The 21,192-nt window shown below is 46.3% G+C and overlaps 1 protein-coding gene across 5 annotated transcripts in view; it reads right to left on the bottom strand.

The window, feature by feature from the left end:
- TENM2 (teneurin transmembrane protein 2) overlaps positions 1-7,899 on the bottom strand; it is a 402,968-nt gene extending 395,069 nt beyond the window's left edge. For 4 of the 5 annotated variants that reach the window (XM_059699131.1, XM_059699132.1, XM_059699134.1 and 1 more), the window contains exons 1-2: positions 7,473-7,899; positions 6,851-6,933 (exon numbers count right to left, since the gene is read on the bottom strand). In XM_059699131.1, coding sequence (XP_059555114.1) covers positions 6,851-6,890 — 40 coding nt within the window. In that variant the 5' untranslated portion in view covers positions 6,891-6,933; positions 7,473-7,899. The remainder of the gene's footprint in view (positions 1-6,850; positions 6,934-7,472) is intronic. The other variant, XM_059699133.1, reaches the window with a different exon arrangement.
- Between the last annotated feature and the right edge of the window lie 13,293 nt (positions 7,900-21,192).

The raw sequence follows: 21,192 nt of genomic DNA, 5'->3' as shown, positions 1-21,192 counted from the left end.
CTTATATAGTTCTCTCATTCAACTATTCTATGAAATAACTCCTCAAAGGGAACAGTTTCTTTAGGTTAGAAGTTTTATATAAAGAACCACTGTTTCATTCATGCTCATTAAACTATTGCCCCCCCCCCCCCGCACCTAGATCTCAGCAATAATAAATATAATTATATCCATCTTTAATGACTTTGGTTCCTTAGACTTCAGGTGCTGGAATACTGTATTTATTAACATATTTTAAGCCCATTAAAAAAGACTGCATTAATTTCTATGATAATTTAGTGCCCATAATACATTCTCTGTTCTGAATAGATGTTAATCACCACAGAGTGACTGATGTGCCCGTTATGCACCAAGCCAGGATCTAACTAGTAGCTAGTAACTTTTAGGTTCAATATTGTTACTGGAACAGTTGATTAAAATGTAGTTGTAATAATTGTTCCTTGTCCCCCCAGCAGCCCTGCCTTCGGAGGACTCAAACCAAGAGTGAACAATTGGGTTCTGCGCCGCAGAAGATGGATGAGATGACTCTGAGTGTGTGTGTGTTTCCAGCAATGCTCTGCTTGGGAGAAACATTATGCTGAAGCCAGGTGTTCGGAATCACTCCTGGGTGGTCAGCTGTCTGCTCAAAATAGCAGCAGGAAGAAGGTCACTGGAGAGAAACATGCACACTAACCCCAAAGCCGGCTTGTGGGAAGGTGGCTGTACTGCCCCCTTCTGTCTTGAAGGTGGAGGAGGGTTGGTAACTCTGCCAATTTCCATGCAGTGGTGTGAGGGGTGACCTGGTCTATGCCAGGGTCCCAGCACCCTACCAACTTACGCTAAAATTATTTTGGAAATAGAAGGAAAAATGCAATCGTGAAATTTGGATCAAAATGAAATGATGGAATTGATGCCCAGCCAGTGTGGCTCAGTGGTTGAGTGTCCACCTATGAACTAGGAGGTCACGGGTCCATTCCTAGACAGGGGACATGCCTGGGTTATGGGATCAATCCCCAGTAGGGGGCGTGCAGAAGGCAGCTGATCAATGATTCTCTCTCATCATTGATGTTTCCATCTCTCTCTTCCTCTCCCTTACTCTCTGAAATCAATATACATATATTTTAAAAAATGAAATGATGAACTTGAGTATAGACAAAGAACTAATTGCATGAACCAGTTTCTGTGGTCAGTGCCTTTGGATGCATTGTCTCACTGAATCACATCAGGAGCCTACCGGGGAGGTGCCCCAATGATCTCTCACTCACCTGGAGCTCCGAGAACTCAGGTACCGGAGCCCCCACTTCTCCGCAGGTTTGCTTTCCATAGTGTCAGTTATCCACAGTCAACCGCAGTCCAAAATACTGAGTGTAAAATTCCAGAACTAAAGAATTCATGCATTTTTAATTGTACGCTATTCTGAGTATGAAATCTCGTGCCATCCTGCCCGGGACGTGAATCATCCCATTGTCGATCATATCCACACTCTACGCTCCCTGCCCATTAGCCCCTTGGGAGCCGTGTGGGTTGTCAGGTCAATGGAGCTTGGAAGTCACCCTTCTATAACCTAATGCTACGTCACAACGTGGACGTCCTTCATGCCACTTCATCTCATCATCTCATATCATCGCAAGAAGAGTGAGTACAAACCACCAAGATATTGAGAGAGAGAGACCACATTCCCATAACTCTTATTACAAGGTACGGATATAATTGTTCTGTTTGATCATTAGTTATTGTTGTTAACCTCTTACTGTGCCTGATTTATAAATTAAACTTTATTATAGTAAGAAGCATAGTATGTATGGGGTTCAGTACTATGCCTGGTTTCAGGCCTCCACTGGGGGCCTTGGAACCTATCCCCTACGGATGAAAAGGGGCGACTATAATGTACTCTGAGTCACACAGTAGTGAGCGGTAAACACCAGCATCTGTGCTCTTACCCTTCACAATGTTGCCTCTAAGATCAGTCAATCAATCAATCAATCAATCAATCATTCACGTGGGAAGGACACTGAGAAGCATGATATAGTATTAGGTGTCAGAAAACCTTTTAAAACAAAACACAACTTTTTCTCTCTTGGGGCTTTGGGCTTTGGTGATGGGAAATGGCATTGTTCACATCCGAGGAGGGAATACATCTCTAAACCATTGTCTTTTCTTGTTGGGTCTGTTGGGAAGGAGAGAAAGGCTAAGCCCTGAATAGACTGGCTGCTGTCCAGCAGTGTACTGATGAGGCTTGGGGTCAGGGGCTGGCAGTGCTGAGCTGCTCTGCATAAATACAATGGGAGAAACACTTGCATTTCTAGCGGGAGGAGGGCGGGCGAGAGGGGGAGAGAGAGCGGGGAGAGGGAGACGGGGGGGGGGGCAGGGGGGGAGGAGGGAGAGAGAGAGAGAGAGAGAGAGAGAGAGAGAGAGAGAGAGAGAGAGAGGGAGGAACTGCCAGGGAGCCAGCTCCAGTGGACAGATGTTAGTGGCTTTGCTCCCTTGAGTTACAGGGACTGTTTAAGAAGGTGGTGTCAAATGCTCCATCTGAAATACTTCAATGCTGGTATGGAAAACTTCCTTTCCCCAAACTTTCAGCAGTTTGCTCCACCCAGAAGGTCTTGGATGGATGAGTTTGTCTCTGTGTTTGCTGGTTTGTGATGTTTTTGTTTGCACACACCCAGGAAAAGGGCCGAGTAACTCAAGTGGGTGAGCGTGGAGAGAAAGAACAGGCACAGGGCTCAATGGTTAGACCGTTGGCCCTCGGAGCTCTGGGAGCCGCACTGGGAAGTCAATGGGAGCCTGAGCCAGGAGGCCCGCAGATGACAGACATCCTGGCTGGGTGGTGGAACCAGGGTCTGAGCTCGTATCTTGGCCACTGTATATATAGGCCTCATCCTTAACAGTATTCCCACAGGGTGGATGGGTATTAGCATCCACTCTTCAGACAGATGGCTTTGCCTGTGGGAAGGATCCCAATGCACATACCTTTACACACACACACACACACACCCCTCCAAAGTGCACAAATGTAAGTCCAAGATATAACCCCCCCACCCAACCGGATTTTTCAAGTGGGAACACTTGAAAACTACAGAATTTTGGAGGAAATTTATCTCCAAACACCCTGCTTACGTATACACCAAAAGCTCCTCTTTCAAATTTTCTAAAAACTTGAAGCAAGTCAGTCATCAGGCACTCTGTTGTCCATCTGCACAGGCTGTGAAGTCGCAGCCCCAGGCTCCATCTGGGACCTTCAATCCCCATTTAATTGTTTGGGCCACACAGTGACAGACATGGATACTGTAAGGCTCAGAAGGGCTCCCATACCCCTGCGTTGTGGCTTTGCTACGCCCAGCGTCTTCCTTACTTCCACAGTGAGGACTGGGAAGTGTGGAAAGCTGTTCAGCCGGGGGGTGGAGGGACTTGCTCATCTTTCCAGTCCATTCTTTGCCTTCCTTGTGGCCTGTGTCCTGGCCTGACTGGACTCAGCACCTGAACATCCCTGGTCTGCCAAGGGTTTGCTGTTTTCTGGGCCTGGAAGGCCCTGCCCCATGTCTTTCAGCAGAAACTTCCGGCTACTTCTCTTGAATGACGGCCTCGATAAAGCCTATTCTGACCTCCTGAGGACTGGCTGCCCGCCCCTCTGCATCCACCTGTGCCCACGGCCACCTCAGGCCCGAGCACCAGCAGCAACGACCATGCTTTATACATGTCTACTAGCAGCCCTTCCCCATCAGGAAGGAGCTCCTGAAGGTGGGGACTAAGGCTCATTTGCTTTCATGGTGCTGAGAGCTACCATCCACCTCTGCCACCTCTGGGCCACCCACAGGTCAGGGCAGTGGTCACAGAGGGGTCACGCAGGCTGCAGGCCATGTGACAGGGCAGCTGGGACCACCTTTGGATCTAGGGACAGCATGCTGGAGTTGAAGGGGAGGAGCCTGTGGGTGCCAGCCCCACCTGTTCAAGGTAAGCCAGGTCCTACCCTGCTGATCTCAGACCTCAGACCCGGAGGCCGAGAGAACAGGTCTGGAGGAGTAAGCAGGGCACCATCCACCCACCCGCCCTGCCATGGTGGAGATGGGGTTCCCCACTCCCCTGCCCCGCCCTAAGGGAACAGGGCTCCCTAGCAGTCCAGAGCACTCTTCTGCACCCCCATTCCAGAATGCAAACCTACTCTAGGCAGAGTTTAAAAAATTATTCAACTAGCCCTGGCCGGTGCGGCTCAGTTGGTTGGGCGTCGTTCCATGCACCAGGAGGCTGCTGGTTCGATTCCTCAGTCAAGGGCACATGCCCTGGTGGCGGGCTCGATCCCCAGTAGGTGGTATGCAGGAGGCAGCCAATCCATGTTGTGCTCTCACATTGGTATTTCTATCTCTCTCTCCCCCTTTCTCTAAAAATCAATAAACTATTCTATAAAAAATATTCAACTAAATAAAGTATCTGTTGCTACTTAGGATGGGGTTATAACACTTTTTTTAAAGAGGTTAAAAGAACTACTTGCTCTTCAGGTCAGTCTCTGTCATAACAATTTACTCGTGCCATATGCTCCTCTGAGCTGCATTAACATGACATCTCTGTCTGAAGCAGCTGGTTGCCGCCACTTCAAGGCATATGAGGAGCCATACATTCAGGCGGCGTGTATAATAACATGGAGAGGTATCAGCACTCCTGCCCTCACAAAACACTGCACTTGCGTAATTCTACATTGTGTTTTATACAACATTGCGGAAGTGCTGTAGGAGATAAATAAAAAAATGGAGGCCGAATGTGTGTGTGTGTGTGTGTGGTTGTATGCCTGTATATTGAGTGTGTGTGTGTGTGTGTGTGTGTGAGTGTGTGTGTGTGTAGTTGTATGCCTATATATTGAGAGTGTGTGTGTGTGTGTGTGTGTGTGTATAAATACATACAGGTACACATATACATGCATGTTTTATGAATTGGCAATTGCCTTTATTGCTCAAACATAAAGTGTTTTCCATTGAAAGAAGCTAAACATTTTAAGCATCAGACGAAAATAGAGCCCCGCCGATCTGCAATAAAGACAGGGAGGTAGGGCAGACCCACGGTTCAGCACTTTGAAATACAAAAAAAGGAAATTTTCCATCACAAGCCAACGGCAAAACAGCACTCTCAACATCCAGTCACATTTTCCAGATGAAGGAAAAAACAAACCTGGCAAGCCACGCAGGGCACAGGGCCTCCTCTCTCCCCTGGTGACCATCTTTATCTCACTGATACATCTACTCCATTCCCCCGAACATCTCACCTCACCTTCTTAAACAGCTCATTAAAAATCCACATGGGTTTACTAAAAGTTTACCACCTGACAAATGGCCCCAACCTTCCAGCTTTTCTTGTCCTGTAGATCCCTGTGCTCATCTTCTCAGAAGCAAAAAGGTAGACCTGCGACTGCCTTTGCACTGATGCTAAATGTGAATAGATTTGCCTAAATGCCTGCTATTTGCCTAAATAGCACCCCCTAAAATTTTACACTAGGAGTGTGTGCCTAATGTGTTGTTGGTGCTGTTTTACTTGCTTTTTTGCCCATCAGAACAGTCGTTGGGTGTGAATCACATCCGCTGTCACCCATGACTTCTGCAGAAGGAACATACATCCCGAGACTATCCCACAGTTCTGACGCTCTGTCATGAAAGTGACAAATCCTAGGGCTCTAATGTTTCATTAAATTAAACATGAAATGTTTAATGTTTTGTTAAATTAAACATGAAGCCGTGACTTTGCACCCGAGCACCACAGCCTTCGATCAATCAATTCCTCGCATTCCTTCAGGTCACTTCGGTTATAAAAATGGAGTTTTGTTTATTAGAACTGTTGCGTTTCTCTCTGCCATTAAAATGCACTTTCTTCTGGTGCTCTTATAAATGATAACCAACAGGCAGCACGGTTTGGTATGTTTCAAACATTTCTGAACGCAGGCCTACAGAGAAAAGCCTGCAGACAACCATTAGGTAACTGTCTATTACAATTTTTGTTGTTGTTCTTTCAAACTTTCATAGCCATGACCTGAAAGCTTCCAAAGGTGGCAGTGTTACATTGTCAACCAGATCTCCAGCCCATTTCACAGACGGGCATGCTATTGCCCAAAGAATGGGAGGCTTGCCAGAAAATGGCTGAGACCGATCCTTCAGACCACAGCAATCTCAATGAAACTCAATCAGTGTCCTTGCCCACGAGGGCAGAGACTGACAGGGAACACAAAACAGCTCTGAGCTGGAAAAGCAGAGAGGAGTTTGTAGACACTTATGACTAGTGAATAAAAGTTCTGATGGAACCATTTAAAGCAGCAGGTAAACAAAGCAGGTGGGAGAGGAGAAAAGGAGGCCCAGAAAAAACAAACAAACAAACAAAAACCACCAATCAGGTGGTTCAAAGCAACTTCTAGAATTCTTCGTGATATATCCAGGGGCTCATACCACAGACAAAATTTCCAAATACTATTTTATAAAACGTGAGACTTTTTAAATGAAGGAGAAAACAAACAAACACACAAACAAACCCAAACAACTATGTAGCAACTTAAAAGAAGAACATACACATGTCCCAGGATGAAAGTAAAAAATGAAGTAACTTTACACGTTTCTTGTGAATTGCAGGGCATGACTCCTGGTTTCCAAACCAGGTCCCATAATTAATTGTCAAACCAGCAACAACAGAAGCAGCCTCCCTTAAAGGGCAAGTCGCACAGACCCTTTCAGTCCAACCAAACGTGCCATCTATGATTTTTCTGCGCCGACCCACCAGCTCCTATCACTGGCCAAAAGCTGTAAAACAGCCCGGATTTGCTAACAGATCCATGCTCAGAACTCCTGCTCAAGAACACTTTCCCCAGCCAGCTACCCCAAACACCAGGAATATAATTGACACTCACCATTCTGAAGCTTCATGTCTGGGAGGCAAACTAAATACATTAAACGGATCCTGCTTTAATCTTCTTTTCTAGACCCCAAGTGCCTTAATCAAAAAGGAAAAAGAAAAAAAAAAGAACACAACAAAAATATTCCCTGAGGTCCTTCTCTAAACCACCAGAGTCAAAGCAAGAAAAAGCTGTCTTTTGAACAGAATGCCCAGAACCTGTCCCTCAAACATGAACCACCACAATTATTTCTAACACCCCGGACTCCATCCCTCTCCCCTCCCCTCCTCTGCCCTCACTGTTATGGTGTGTGGCCAAGACAGGGCTTAAGTTCTACTTTAAATCAAAATCTGCAAGACTCTTCACTTGGATATCTGGCTTGGCAGACCTCCTGCGAAAATCCCACGTAAAGATCCTCTTGTTTCCTCCCTGCACATGAACTGTGGCATATGCGGTCCCTCCTGCCCTCCCTGGTGCACACTTAGCCTTTAAAGGAGCTTAATCGGCAGGACTTCATTTGGGGCTAGCTGTCCCGCAAAGCTCGTCTGGCTCTTCCCATTAAGGCAAGAGGCTCTAAAAGGCTAGCACGATGTTGGAGGGGCCAGTCCTATCTTGGTGGCGACAGCGGCACACTTACCGGGCTTTCAGGGCCTTGTCAGAACCGTCCTGCTCCTTCTGGGATTAGGGATGCAACATGAAATTAACCAGTCGTTCCCTGGAGCCATCCAGATTCGCATCCTCCAAAACGCCCAGCCAGGCGGCTCCCCCTAAAGTTTCTCCTCTGTCGGCTTCTCCTGGCATCCACTGCCCGCCCGCCCGCCGAGGCCCGGGTGTGGTTTCAACACTACTACTCAATAAAAGGATTTTAAAGGCTGCGCCGGGAGCCGGGAGCCTCAGATCCCCATTTGGCTCTCTCCATCAGCATTCCTCAGCAAGCCTGCACAGAGCGAGCCACGCTACATTATTTATGTCAGCTCTAGGCTCTGGAAAACACACACTGGCATCCTGATTACTAAGAATCCTCATGGAGACAATTAAACCGTTCCCACATATATTTTCCCCTCGCTCTTCCCCGTTCCACCTCTCTCAGAGGCAACACAAGCACTTTGAGGCGTGTCCCAACTCATCTCTCAGGAGCCAGGGGAGCGCTGACATGTGGCCACCGTGGCCAAGGAGCAGAGGGAAAAGGACCCTTTCCCTGGAGTGGATGGAAGAAACTCCAGGGCGGAGAGTTTGGATGACAGCCTGGGAAGCGCCCAGCCAGTGGCCTCCCTGGGTTGGGGGCATGGACACAGAGGCAGCAACACTGAGGCGCCACGAAAGCCATTTTGAAGAATTCATGGAAGATTGATTTAGAACGGGCTGTTCGGGGAAGGAGAAAGCTTTTGGCAACATGACTACCCTTCGGAGCTGGATGGACAGCATTCACATTCACCCAACAAGTGCTCCTCCGTGCCCCATTGAAGGGCACAGCCTTAGATGGGAAGACCACACACTTAGCCAAGTAGAGCAATGGTTCTGTCCCCAGGTCTCCTCTTCAGGGAAATGAACAAGTCTCCGAGTTGTGGTCCACCCTTTCCCTTCTTGCCCACAGCTCGACAGCACTTGGCGAGCTGGGCATAGCAGCCACGGGCAGAGGGAGCCATACGTGCATATAGGGAATGAAGGGGGATGACAGAAACTTCCTCCTCTGCAGGAGCAGGGAGCCCACGAATTCCCCTGGGGTCTAGCTAGAGAGTACCTGCTTGGCCGGCCAAGGTGACTTCACTCTGGGAAAGCCCCAGGCACCGCGTACTGAGACAACCATTGAGAGGCAGGACCTCTGGTTAAGTCAGTGTATCTAGGCGTGGTGTTGGCTTGGGCAAAATCAGTTGTCTCATCCCAGGGTACAAGAAGAAGCTCTTCTTGCAACTTGCTTCTCTCCAAAGGCTTCCTTTAAATATGCATACCTGTGTTTTGCCATTTTTATTTTTTAATGTATGTTTTTATTGATTTCGGGGTGGGGGGGGGAGAGAGAGAGAGAGAGAGAGAGAGAGAGAGAGAGAGAGAGAGAGAGAGAAACATCAATGATGAGAGAGAATCATTGATCAGCTGCCTCCTACATGCCCCCTACTGCGGATTGAGCCTGCAACCCGGACATATGCCCTGACTGGGGATCTAACTATTTGTTACCTCCTGGTTCATAGGTCGATGCTCAATCACTGAGCCACACCAGCTGGGCTGCCACTTTTATTTTTTTAAGTGACTGTCACTTCTAGTGACTTAGTCCATTCTAATTCAGACACTGTGGATGAAAATTGATGTCTGACATGGAAACAATGGTAGAGAACAAGGGTAGGTCAGTGGAGCAGAGCCCGGGGTGGGGGTGGGTGTGTGGGGGGGCAAACCTTCTCTGTGATATACACACAATAGCAAAGCAGTGGGGGATTAGCTCCAGTGCATGAAGCAGCAGGGCTCTGCTGAACAATACACAGATGAAAGGTAGCATGATAGGGGGAACACACATATACATACACACACCACACCATAGGACACAACTACCAGGCACCCAAAGATCTGATGAATAGAAAAGTAGAGTTGCCCTTTGGGATGATTTCAAGTTTGAGTACTGGCTTCCTAGACCCGGAAGGCTGGGTCATCCAGCCCACTGACCTTGATGGAGACCTTGACTGCATGTGGGCACAACTGTGGTCCCAGCGAGAAGCAGTATTTCCCATCCTCCCTGCTGAAGAATCTAACTCACATGATCACTTCTCTTGGAAAGGACTTAGAAGCAACTCACCAGAGTGATGAGAACAGAGGAAGCTTTGGGAGAAAGCTTATTCAATAAAACATTTATTCCTCTAATAACTAAGCAATAATCAGCTTAGAGGCTGACCTCAGGCTACAAGTCCTGGCATGGATCCCTGGGGACCCTCTTGCTGTTCTCCAGAGCTTAAGTGTGGGAAAGGCCTGGGGGGCTGCCAGTCATTTGCTAATTTGTGGCCTTGGACGTGTTGTTCAACCTCCCTGAGCCTTTGTTTCCTCATCTGTGAACTCTGGGTAATGAGACCAAGGTCAAGGATTTTGAGGATTCCGTGAGAAATGCAAAGTACTAAACACAGAACCTTGTGAGCTCCTAATAAACCTTGGATATTGGGAATTTTCAAAAGATGATTAGTTAAATGGCTCAAAAGGTGATCAGTTAAGTGGTGCAAAATGTACTCCGGCTGGTTCACGGAGGCCTGAGCCCCTCTCTAAGCGCTCCCTGTGCGATCAGATTGATATTGACAATCTGTGTGCAAAGTACTATAGTCATCACTATCATTTGCCTTCAACAAACATGTGCAGATGAGCTGGCCCATGACAGAGATGTCGATAAAAATTAAAAGGAGTACAAAAACTGTAAGTATTAAGGGGAGGATCATGAGGCATTTTTTGTTTTTAAAGGATATTCCAACCTAACACCTTTCTGGTGATTGAACTATAAACGAAACCTATTTCAGTGTCTTGATATTTAAAGCAAGGCCTGAAGTCCCTTCCTTGGAACCACCATCCTCTTAATTACACCCTCCCTGCTCCAAGCTCTGAGGAACGGAGGTTGGGAAACTCTAATCTAATACAAAACTGCCATTTTGTTGAAAAGGACAAGGAGGGTTGGAGAGATTAAGGTCCACCCAGTTTTATGTCCCCCAGCACAGATGGATGGGAACCCACAATTCTGACTTCCTTTCCAATGCTCCTCCCATCCCCCTACAAGGCTACAGCGAAAACCAGTGGAACTCACAGCCAGACTTTTTCTTCATTGTCCCACAAATTGGTTTTGATTCCATCAGTCCCTCTGCTTTAATACTGTGGGTATAGGGACAAGTCCTTCATAAAGAATGCAACTTTTTTTCCCCACAATGTGATTGCTTAAAAATTTCATTTTAATGTTCTCTGTAAATGAGTTCCCACGTGCGTGTGTGTGTGTGTATGTGTGTAGTGTGTGAAGCCATTTTACTATCTGAGGGCTTCAATAAAAGTTTCTAAACCTTTTGAATGAGAAGAGTGGTACTTCAAACTCTTCATATATTATAAAGGCTGCATTGCCATTGAATGAGGACATACATTCATTATTACTAATACTTTTGAGAAATACACGTGTTTGTCCATGTGTCTCTTCTCTAAGGATACAGTTCACAGAGAATTACATCCTGTTTCATATAAACACAGGAGGGCTTGAATTTGGATTAAAAAAGTATATATTTTTATTGATTTTAGAGAGGAAGGGAGAGGGAGGGAGAGATAGAAACATCAATGATAAGAGAGAATCATTGATAGGCTGCTTCCTGCACACACGCCACTGGAAATCAAGCACTGGCATGTGCCCTGACTGGGAATTGAACTGTAACCTCCTGGTTCATAGATCAATGCTCAACCACTGAGCCACACTGGGCGGGCTTGAACATGTGTGTTTTTAAAGTACTAACCATGCTTCTTGCTTCCATAAACAAGGACCATCAAAATTATGAATCTTCCAGGGAAATAGATTCTACAACATTTTACTGCTACAGAATGCCCACATGCATTGTGACTACATCCCTGGGCTCAGCGGGACTACATGGAAATAGCTGAGATCCTTTTCTCAATCAGAGTCTCAAACAACCTCTTTTTCTGCTTGTCCAACCACCTGAACAAAAATGCCGTGTGTTGCATCATGCGCCGAAGCTATTTCTCCAGTTGAAACATGAATTATGAGTCCTTCTGGAACACATCAGCCAGATCAAGTTGTAACATGGCCCCACTGTAGTCACTGCCCAGATCCCAGCTAATCACTTTCCAAAACAAGTCATGATTTTACCTCATTAAGTTCACATTTTCCTTCCTTTTCCCTCCACGGTACATACTGAATTAGCCAGCATTAAGTTGAACATGTCTTCTCTTACCAGGTATGGTTGACCTGAGGGTAATGCTGACTTTGCTGGGCCATATGTACTTTTATATCATGTGGGGTTGGAAAGTTAGTCTTACCATACAGGCCTTTTGTGTGTGTGTGTGTGTGTGTGTGTGTGTGTGTGTGTGTGTGAGAATAATAGGGAGGCACTCTTGGTGGTCATTCTAGGTGTTTTTTATTTTCCACATGGAAGCTTGAACTCAATTCCGAATGATGAATATCCTTAAATATATACTGAGACTACTACAAGGCATAGGCGTGTCTCACTGGCAGCAGCGTTGGGAAACTGTCATTGCTTCCAGAACAACACAAGAAACCGCCTGCAGCACCTACTTCCTGTTTCCATTGAGGCGAGCAATTGTTGAAGGCTATCTTTAAATGGTGGCAGGAGATGTTAAAGTAGCAGAGGTGCAGGACAGTATACCATAGTGGGTATGTCCCCACACCACAGGGGATGCCTGAAACAGCGGATAGCACCGAACCCTACACCTATTACGTTTCTTTCTATATCTACATACTGATACATACAGACACACTTCATGCTCCATGCCTGGCATGTCCTAAAGCCTCAGGAGCCAGGCACTGCTATCACCATCTTTTCATCTCAGCTGGGATCCATCCTAGGGAGTTAGAACCCTCCTCTTGCACCTGAGAATCAAGCACAGCGCCCACTCGCCTGGAGGGTTCGTCTCTGAAAGGTGTGTCTGCTGAGTGGCAGGCAATGTCCTGCCTTACAGCATTTCAGGTTGATATGACGGGGGGATTTAGGTACCACGCATGTGCAATTCTCTGCACAAAGGAAACAGGACTTTAGACAACAGGGGGTTGTGGTTCAAATTCGTGGAGTCACAGGGAATCAGTGGTGGCCTGTGATTCTGCAGGGGCTGTCAGCTCAGTTCCCCCTACAACCACGGGCCAGGGAAGGGCAGAGCCAGTCCGGATGCTCCTAACTATGTACGTGGGGAATTTTCCTAGATGGGCATTTACCAGATGTCAGTCATTGCCCCACCACCTTCTGGGTTTGTGCTCTATCCAGTCCTTCCCTGCACTTGACTTTCCACCAGGTCCTTGGCTCTTTCCCTTAATATTTTTTCTTCAAGTTGATTTATTGTTTCTAACTTTAGCCTCATCCTCGCTAATAATATCCATGAAATCATAGTGCAGAGTATCATGCTAAGTGAGAAATAAGCCAGTCAGAGAAAGACAAGTATCACATGATCTCGTCATATGTAGAATCTAAAAAACAAAATAAAAGATTGTCGAATCTCAGAGGGAAGGCAAGGTTGGGTGTATGTGGGAAGAGATGAACCGAAGAACTTGTATGCATATATGCATAACCCATGGATACAGACAATAGGATGGACTAGAAGAGGTCAATATGGAATAAAGGGGGACTTATGTAATACATTCAACAATAAAGATTTAAAAAATTAATTATAACCCAATGGGGGAAAAAGATATACAGTTGAACTTCTGGGTGTGTCTCCACCTCTCTAGTTAATAAATAAAACAATACCAATGAGAAAAAAAAGTGTTAGCAATACGTAACTACCTACAGGGGTGGGCCAATGTAGGTTTATAGTTGTTTGTATGGAAAATAATACTAGAATTAATAAACAAGAATATAAGGATAATTTGTTTTGTATACTCACAACTGAAAACCTACTTTTTCCCACCCTGTATATACATATCAATATGTATGAGTGATATGCATATACACATAATATGCATTACAATAAATAAATATTACAATTAAAAATTTCAGCTCTGTGCCTCTTAAGGACACCTTGCCTATTATACCATACACATTATACCCACATGACACTCGAACATGTGTTTAGAAATACTGTCCTAGATGAAATGTGAGCCTTTATTTTTTTCTTTGAACCAGCACCATCTCTGCTTTGCACCTCTTCTTTTCAGAATTCAGTGCCTCAGAGTGAAATGTCGCCATGAAAAGAAATGCTTTAAAAATGGAGTTTTGATTATGTCCTATGGCCCAGATAGAAAACTCAGAGAAGAGCCCTTATGCTACTTTTCATCCCAGGGATGGAAACGTGAATGTGTTAAAATGCTATTTATTTTCCGACAGGCTACTTGGGCTTGGCACCATGTAAATCCACAGTGTTCAGAGAGGTTCCTTGGGGACAAAGGAAAACTCATCTGTATAGATCAAATGTGTGTTAGCCGCAGTAGCAATTGGTCCCCGGAGACTGATAAAGACGTTTTTAGGCAGATTTCGCTGCGCCGATTTTTAAGGGCTTTCGCTGAAGTAGCCCTGGGTATCCTGGGTTTGGGGCCTTTTCACGTCCAAAGTGTCAGATGGAAAATGAGAGGCTGGGATGCGAGCGGCTCCCTTCCTTTTAGGCGAGCCTCAACGCCACGGCCATGCTCCCTTCCCCCATCAATATTTCATGTTCCCAGAGTCCTAAGAAAACACATCTGTTGCTTTCCTGCATCGTAATGTGTAGGGTGGTGGAAAGATTATTACAGAGCAGTTCGAGAATTTAAAAATTCATCACCTTCTCAATTTAGAAAGCTGATATGTGGTTAGGACGTGTGGAGGCTCTACTACGGGCCTGCAATGACGAAGGAGGCTCCTGAGAACTTGGTGCAGTGGGGGAGGCGGAAGGGGAGGGTGGCCTGAACGGGGGCCCCTGCGTGGGCTGCAGAAGAGCCAGCGAGGCGCAGGCCGCAGGCCTCCAGCTTATTGTCAGCGGAAGGTTTGCTCTCCATCGTGGCGCTGCATGGGGAGCAGAGAGGACGCTACCTGGTGGTAAGCTCCAAAGCAGAATCCAAGTTTTCAACAGGCGTGGATTCTTCCTGCTCCTCCAAAGCTCCCATGCTCTTTCCACAATAGCACTGTGGAGATGAGCATTGGAGCTTTGCTGGAGCGAGGCTTAGCTTGGTTCATGCGTGTGTGTGTGTGTGTGTGTGTGTGTGTGTGTGTGTGTATAGAATTGGTAAGCTCTCCAGCAAAGAGACCATCTCTCGAACCCTGGGCCCTCACGTAATGTTCCTCCTTCCTCTGAAGGCCTCCTGAGACATCCATCTGGGTTGGTTGGACTCTTCCTTTCACTACCGGACACATTTCAGAGACATTTACAATCATACAACACAGTGCCCTGCCCCCATAACTAGGATGCACACAGCCTTCCTCAGAATGGAGGGCTGGGCCCCTGCTTAGGAGGCAAAGGGAGCCACTGAGCCCAGCAAGGGTCCCCAGGAAACTCTGACCCTTTCCAGTGCTGGAGGCAAACCTCTGAGTTTCCAGGGGCTTCCAAACAGAAGGACAAAGGAGAGTTGAATCTGGAGCAAAATGGTTAAGGAAGAAATGAATTTAACTTTCTCAGTCTCACCCTGTGTCTACCTCTTCTGCACTAGTAAGTCTTGGGGACACTTTCACCAGCCTCGGTGCCATTCTGATCATCTCATTATGGCTTTCCAACTCATTACTGCTTCTTCTCTGCCCCCCTCCCTTGCCACTGCCTTTCTCATTTGCCTTGTCCCTCAGTCATGACACTGGGCCATCAAAGATTGGCACTGCTCCGAAAAAGGGTTTGAATGTCACCCCTGCTTAAAAATTCTTCATGGTGTCAGCACTTATGGGACAAAACCTTCATCCATCCCGTTATCCTTAGCTCCTCTCCAGCACCTGACTCCTGCTTTATGCTGCAGGGGTACCTCGCTTCTTGGATGATCACATCATATGCCACACTGAACAATAATATCTAGTTTTTCTCTATTTCCTTCTTAGACAAAGGAAATATTTCCTTATATCCTTCAAGACCCATTTAAACACCTTTCAGGTTACTTTGCATATTCTTCAAGCTCCAGGCATGACAGTCTAACATTTACATTAAAAGACTTATTCTCTGTAAAGCACTTAGAACAGTGACCACTAGCACAGAGTAGGTACTCAGCAATTTTAAAAAGTTATTATTGCATTTGTCACCTTATATTAACATTATATGGTCACCTGCCTTAAGCCCCATTAGACATGAAGCTCCTCCTCTCTGTGACTCTGTTGAACCACTAATGTCTTGTCCAATGTTTGACACATAGTAGGTTTCAGATGGGATTTGATGACTTCAACTGGACTAAAGCAGTTTGAGTGTCTGGGATTTCTACATGGTGCCTTAGAGCAGGGACCCAACATACAAGTTTAGAGTAAGGCTCTTCTCAGTTCCATTCCCAGAGGAATAAATCTCATCCTGCCTTTTAATTCTATTTGGGTACTACTGTCTGGTTGCATTACAAACCAGGCTGGTCCCCAGAAGTCACACATCTTTGGAACAAAGGCAGCAAATGCAAGACAAGAGCTCACTCTCTTTCCATTGCTCTAATCAAGCTATGTGTTACAGCGCCTTGCCTTAATCTGATTTGAGGGGCGCCTTAATAGCCGGGTAGGAGCAGAGAATGAAGCCAGTTCTTAAGGAGCCGCTCACTCTAATGGCAATTTTGTTGTTGTCCATTTGCGACAAGTGCGGCCCCTGACTGGGGCAGATGGTTGCACTTGGACACAAACACGAGGCCCTCCCTGAAGTCGCATGCGCATTTTATGGCCCATGTCTGCCTTTTCTGCCTTAATTAGAGTTTTTCTCTCTCTCTCTGTCTCTCTTGACCTTCTGCTTGATTCTGGAGTGAAGTATTCCTGGAGAGCAATAATCCTGTGAGCTCGACACCCCCCTGCGCAGCCATGAAAATGACAGAGCTGTCAAAATCTCAGCCTTACAACTTCCAGACGGGGTCAGCTCAGACAAGTGATGGCAGAAAAACTGAAGCACCGGTCCGTTCAGAGAGTTAAATAAATAAAAGGACCCAAGCAGTGGCAATGGGCAGGTTTACATGTCAGGTCACGCAGGAAACTTCTGCCTTTCTACGTGTGCCGTTAACACTCAGTGACTCGGTAATTTCCATGGGAGCTGCCGTCCCCTGCAATGCTATGTGTGCCAGAGTAAGGGCAAATGAGAAAGTCTTCTTTTTCTTCCGGAGTATGCAAACAGAAGCTTAGAGACATGTTTGCACTGGGGATTGGGTGATCTAGACCAACAGCGTTCAGCCTTTTCACCAGGAGCTGGAGCTGTTTGACAAGACCCACTTTTTATCAGGCAGGTTCAAAGTCTACATACACACTGCCAGTTCTTAAGGAGGCTTCCTTAATAAGAGGGACTCATAAGATCATTTCCTTAATGATCTAACATGGGCACCCACCCTCCTACCCAACCGCAGAGCAGATTCATTCTCTAAATTGCTCACCTTCCGAGGGACAGCACTGTGGACCGGGGCAGGGCCCCCGGCATGGCACACCAAGACACCCTCAGTGAGATTCTCATTTGGATTTGAAGGGGCTATTATTTCTCTCTCTCTTTCCTTTTGGATTTGTTTTCTGTCGCCAAAACATTAATTTCCCAAACTAAATACAAAGGTTGCATTTTAACAGGATAAGTCAAAATCAATTATGTTGCCAGTTCCAAAAGTTTCCCCAAACACCTTGCTGTCCATGGGGACATATTTAGGCAGCTACATAAAAAAAATTAGTAAATGCAGGCACATTTCTGGGCAAGGAGGCTTTCACGAAAGAAGAGAGAAATGAGGGCATATTTATATTAGCCTATGGCGAATGAGCCAAGGGCTCTATTCAGAAAATGTTTTCCAAGCTTATATTTGGATCCATTTGGGATCACAACACAATCTTCTGTTGAATGGAAGGTTTGAGGAACAAAGATCACGTGACCATCAAACTGGATTCCTTCTGGTGTTGAACCTCTTCCTGTTCTGTGGCTCCTGTGATCTGCTGAGATATAGACCAGGAGCCATTCTGACTCTCCCATGGTTGGGTGGGATGACATACAACCATCTAAACTGGCCCTGTTTGAAGACAAGTGACTTAGAAATGGGGACCATTTAAACAGGTCACTGTATTTCTCAAAGGTGAAATGGTGGTGAGTGGACGGCATTTAATAATCTGAAAGAGGCATGAAAAAGAATTTTCTCCTGATGAAACTGGAGGCAACTCTCTTCTCAGGAGGAGAGGCAGAGGTCCTCTGTCGGGCTTGGTCCTTTGCTGCCTCCACTAACTGAATCAGTGTCTTGTGTCCCTCTGCATCCTAGGCCTAGCATCTCGGACAAGATCACATCCCACCAGTTCTGTGATGTCTATTTTGTGGCTCATTGGAACATTTATGAAATAGGGATTCCTCTTACAACTGATGGCACGTCGTATGTTAACTGGCAAAGGTTCCCCCTCTTTATTCAGACATAAAATAACAGTGAGTTATTTTGCAAGTCAGTGCATTTTAGGATTGATGAGCTATTGTCACAGATACTTAGCAAATCTTGCCTGGAGAACTGATTGACTGCACGAGCTGCCTCCTCCTGGGACTACCAATACTTAAGGGAACAAATATATTTAATCACAAAGAAAACTTCAAACTTTTGCATCCTTGACTGGGATACATTTCCCCCCCATCCTTCTAGACATGTGAAAACAACACAACACAAATTCTTAAAGGCAGGATAGAAAAGACTAGAGGTTTCTGTCCCTTTTCAATAAATGTAATAATAAAAGGAAGGGAATAGTGTTCTGCCAGGCACTTTCTCTGTATTTTCTTCCAGAAGCTCCATGGGGTACAGGTTACTAGTGGTGTCATAGATGAGGAAACTGAACCTTACAGAAGCTAAGACACTAACCAGCTCAGGACACATCACCTGGTAAATGGAAAAGCTGGATTTGAACCCAGATATCTCTGACTACATCTGATGATTCTCAAGAGCAGTTCTGACTAAGGATTGGGTGGTGTTCATTTAACCCAGTGAATGTGGCCATTCTGGAAACTAGTGTTCACAGCAGTGGTATCTGTGTTGCTTTAAAACCCCACGACTGTGGTTTCCAAACAGGTGCACATGGGAATCTCCTAGGGAGATGCCTGATCCCTTCCCCAGCCCCTCCAATTTCACTGGTTTGGGGTATGACCTGGGCATTCAGATTTGAAAAGCTCTCTAATGAATCTAATGTACCACAGGTGTGGGAGCCACAGCTCAGGGAGGTTTTCACATTGCTCCCGGGAAATGAGACAGACACCTCATTCCTGGTGGGAATCTGCATGAGCAATCACACGAAGAGCCTCTTTACCAACTAGTTATCACTGTGCCTCTTGCTTGAGTCACATGTCATGTTTTAAGAGGTTCTGTCTCTTTTTTAAAAACTATATTTCTTAAGTCATCTTTTGCCGGGATCCAACCCCAGCAGGTCCAGGAATCCCCAAAGGTGTGGACGGAGTCGGCGAAGAAGGAATGTTCGGGCACCATATGCTGGGGTCCAACCCCAGCAGGTCCAGGGGTCCCCAAAGGTGTGGACGGAGTCGTCGAAGAAGGAACGACACAGAGACAGTGTTCAGTTGATCAGCAGCCTAGCCAGGATCTTCAGCCAGGATCTCCAGCCAAGTTCTGGTCTGGATCTCCAGAGAGGTTCTGCTTCGGATCTCCAGCCAGGTTCTGTAGCCATGTTCCCTCGCTAGGTTCTCCAGCCAGGTTCTGTCCAGGCTCTCCAGTCAGGTTCAGTGTCCAGGTTCCAGTCAGGTTCTCCTGCCAATCTCTGTAGTCAGGTTCAGTCCAGGATCCCTTGCCATGTTCTCCCGCTAGGCTCTGTCTCTAGGCTCCGAGGCCAGTCCCTCTCCAGGATCCTCCGGCATGCTCTCTCCAGCGAAGTTCTTCTGTCTCTAGGCTCCGTGTGGGTTCTGTCTTCTTGATTCTGTTCTAAGTTCTGAGTCTTGCTGTCTTGTTACAACTGTATTTATACCAGTTGATTCAATCCTATCAATCTCTATTACAAAGGTTAGGGCGTTTCTTATCTCCATTCCAGGGAGAAAAGATTATGTAGTTTAAGCATGATTGTTCGTAGTTAAAGGGATTAATTACCCGCCTGGCACTTAGTTGAGGGGTTTTATTCCCTCCCTAACTTCAGGGGAAAATCCCTACCTGGGGATTCAACCTTTCTCGGAGAGGTGACCTTGGTTAAAACACAGCACCAAGAAGGTGAGCAAACATATTAAGAACCGTATGCCATATATGCCAGGTCCCTTGAAACAGCAAGGATGGACCGGCTCCCGGCAATCTTTAGATCATTTTCCCATGGATGTGCTAATGACATCCCATGGGGGGGGGGGGGGAAGGTAGTTGCTGTTTTATTCACTTTGTGTCATCTTTTTATGAGTCAACACAGACTTTTGTATGATTTTTTTTTACTACTGAAAAGAGCCAGCTCAATGGCCAATTTTCTCAGAACACCACCCCTCCCTGCTTTCAGTTTATGTAGTGGGCAATCTGAATGACCTTTCCCTAGGCCTCCTCGGTTAGCAAATTCCATGTCCATGCCAGGGCAATTGGTTAGGGATGGGCCCATGACTCCAGGGGAGGCCATAGCTACTATTGGAATGGTGTGAAATTGTGTAGTAAAGAATTAACCTTGCCTGGCGGGAGTGGCTCAGTGGTTGAGTGTCAACCTATGAACCAGGAGGTCATGGTTCGATACCCAGTCAGGGCACATGTCCAGGTTGCAGCTCAGTCTCCAGTCGGGGTGTGCAGGAAGCAGCCAATCAATGATTCTCTCTCATCATTGATGTTTCTATCTTTCTCTCCCTCTCCCTTCCTCTCTCTGAAATCAATTAAAAAACATTTAAAAAAAGAATTAACCTGTGATCTTTGCCCTTGGCTCCTGAAAGATGATCTCAAAGTCCTTGGAATGTCTGATAGGTAAGAGTCTTTGTTTACCTGGGGGCCTTGGGCCACACTGTAGAGTCTAACAATGTGATTGATGGTGGGAGCTTCAGACCACATGGCATCAGCTGGACTTTAGGATGGACTAGAGACCAAAGGTCAGCCATGTGGGTGGTCAACCACGTCTCTGTGATTGAGCCCCAATAAAAATACTAGAGAAGGCTTGGGAGAGTTTCCCTGCTTGGCAGTATTGTGTGTGTAGGTGGGTGGGTGTGTGTGCATGTGTATGTGGGTGTGTGTTGTCACACGCTGTTACTGGGAAAAGTCAGCATTGTCCATGATGTGCTGGGGGAGAGGGACACAATTGGATTCTGTGTCCCAAGTCTCTTATTTTGACTTAACTTAATCTGTATCTGTTCCCTGTAAAAAACCATAACTATGAGCACAGTAGCTTTCAGGCAGTCTGGTGGGTCCTTCTAGCAAATTAAGATAACTGAAGTAGAACTTGGGGATCCCGTCCTTTGTAGTCAATGTCAGAAGGGAGGCTTACCCTGGGGATTTCCCTGACTCTGCATTAAGAGAACCTTCCTTTTCACAGGAACTGATCTTTAGGGGAGGTCAGCTGGAGTTCCTGGTGGCCATCTTTATCACCACAGAAAATGCCCAGAGGGAAAAGAAGGGTCCAATGACACTGGTGGAGCTCCAAAATCTAACCAGCCTGGAG

The sequence above is a fragment of the Myotis daubentonii genome, chromosome 5 (genome assembly GCF_963259705.1).
Source record: "Myotis daubentonii chromosome 5, mMyoDau2.1, whole genome shotgun sequence".
NCBI lineage: Eukaryota > Metazoa > Chordata > Mammalia > Chiroptera > Vespertilionidae > Myotis > Myotis daubentonii.
Note: the sequence above shows the minus strand (reverse complement) of the source record. Positions and strands in the feature narration are given on the sequence as shown.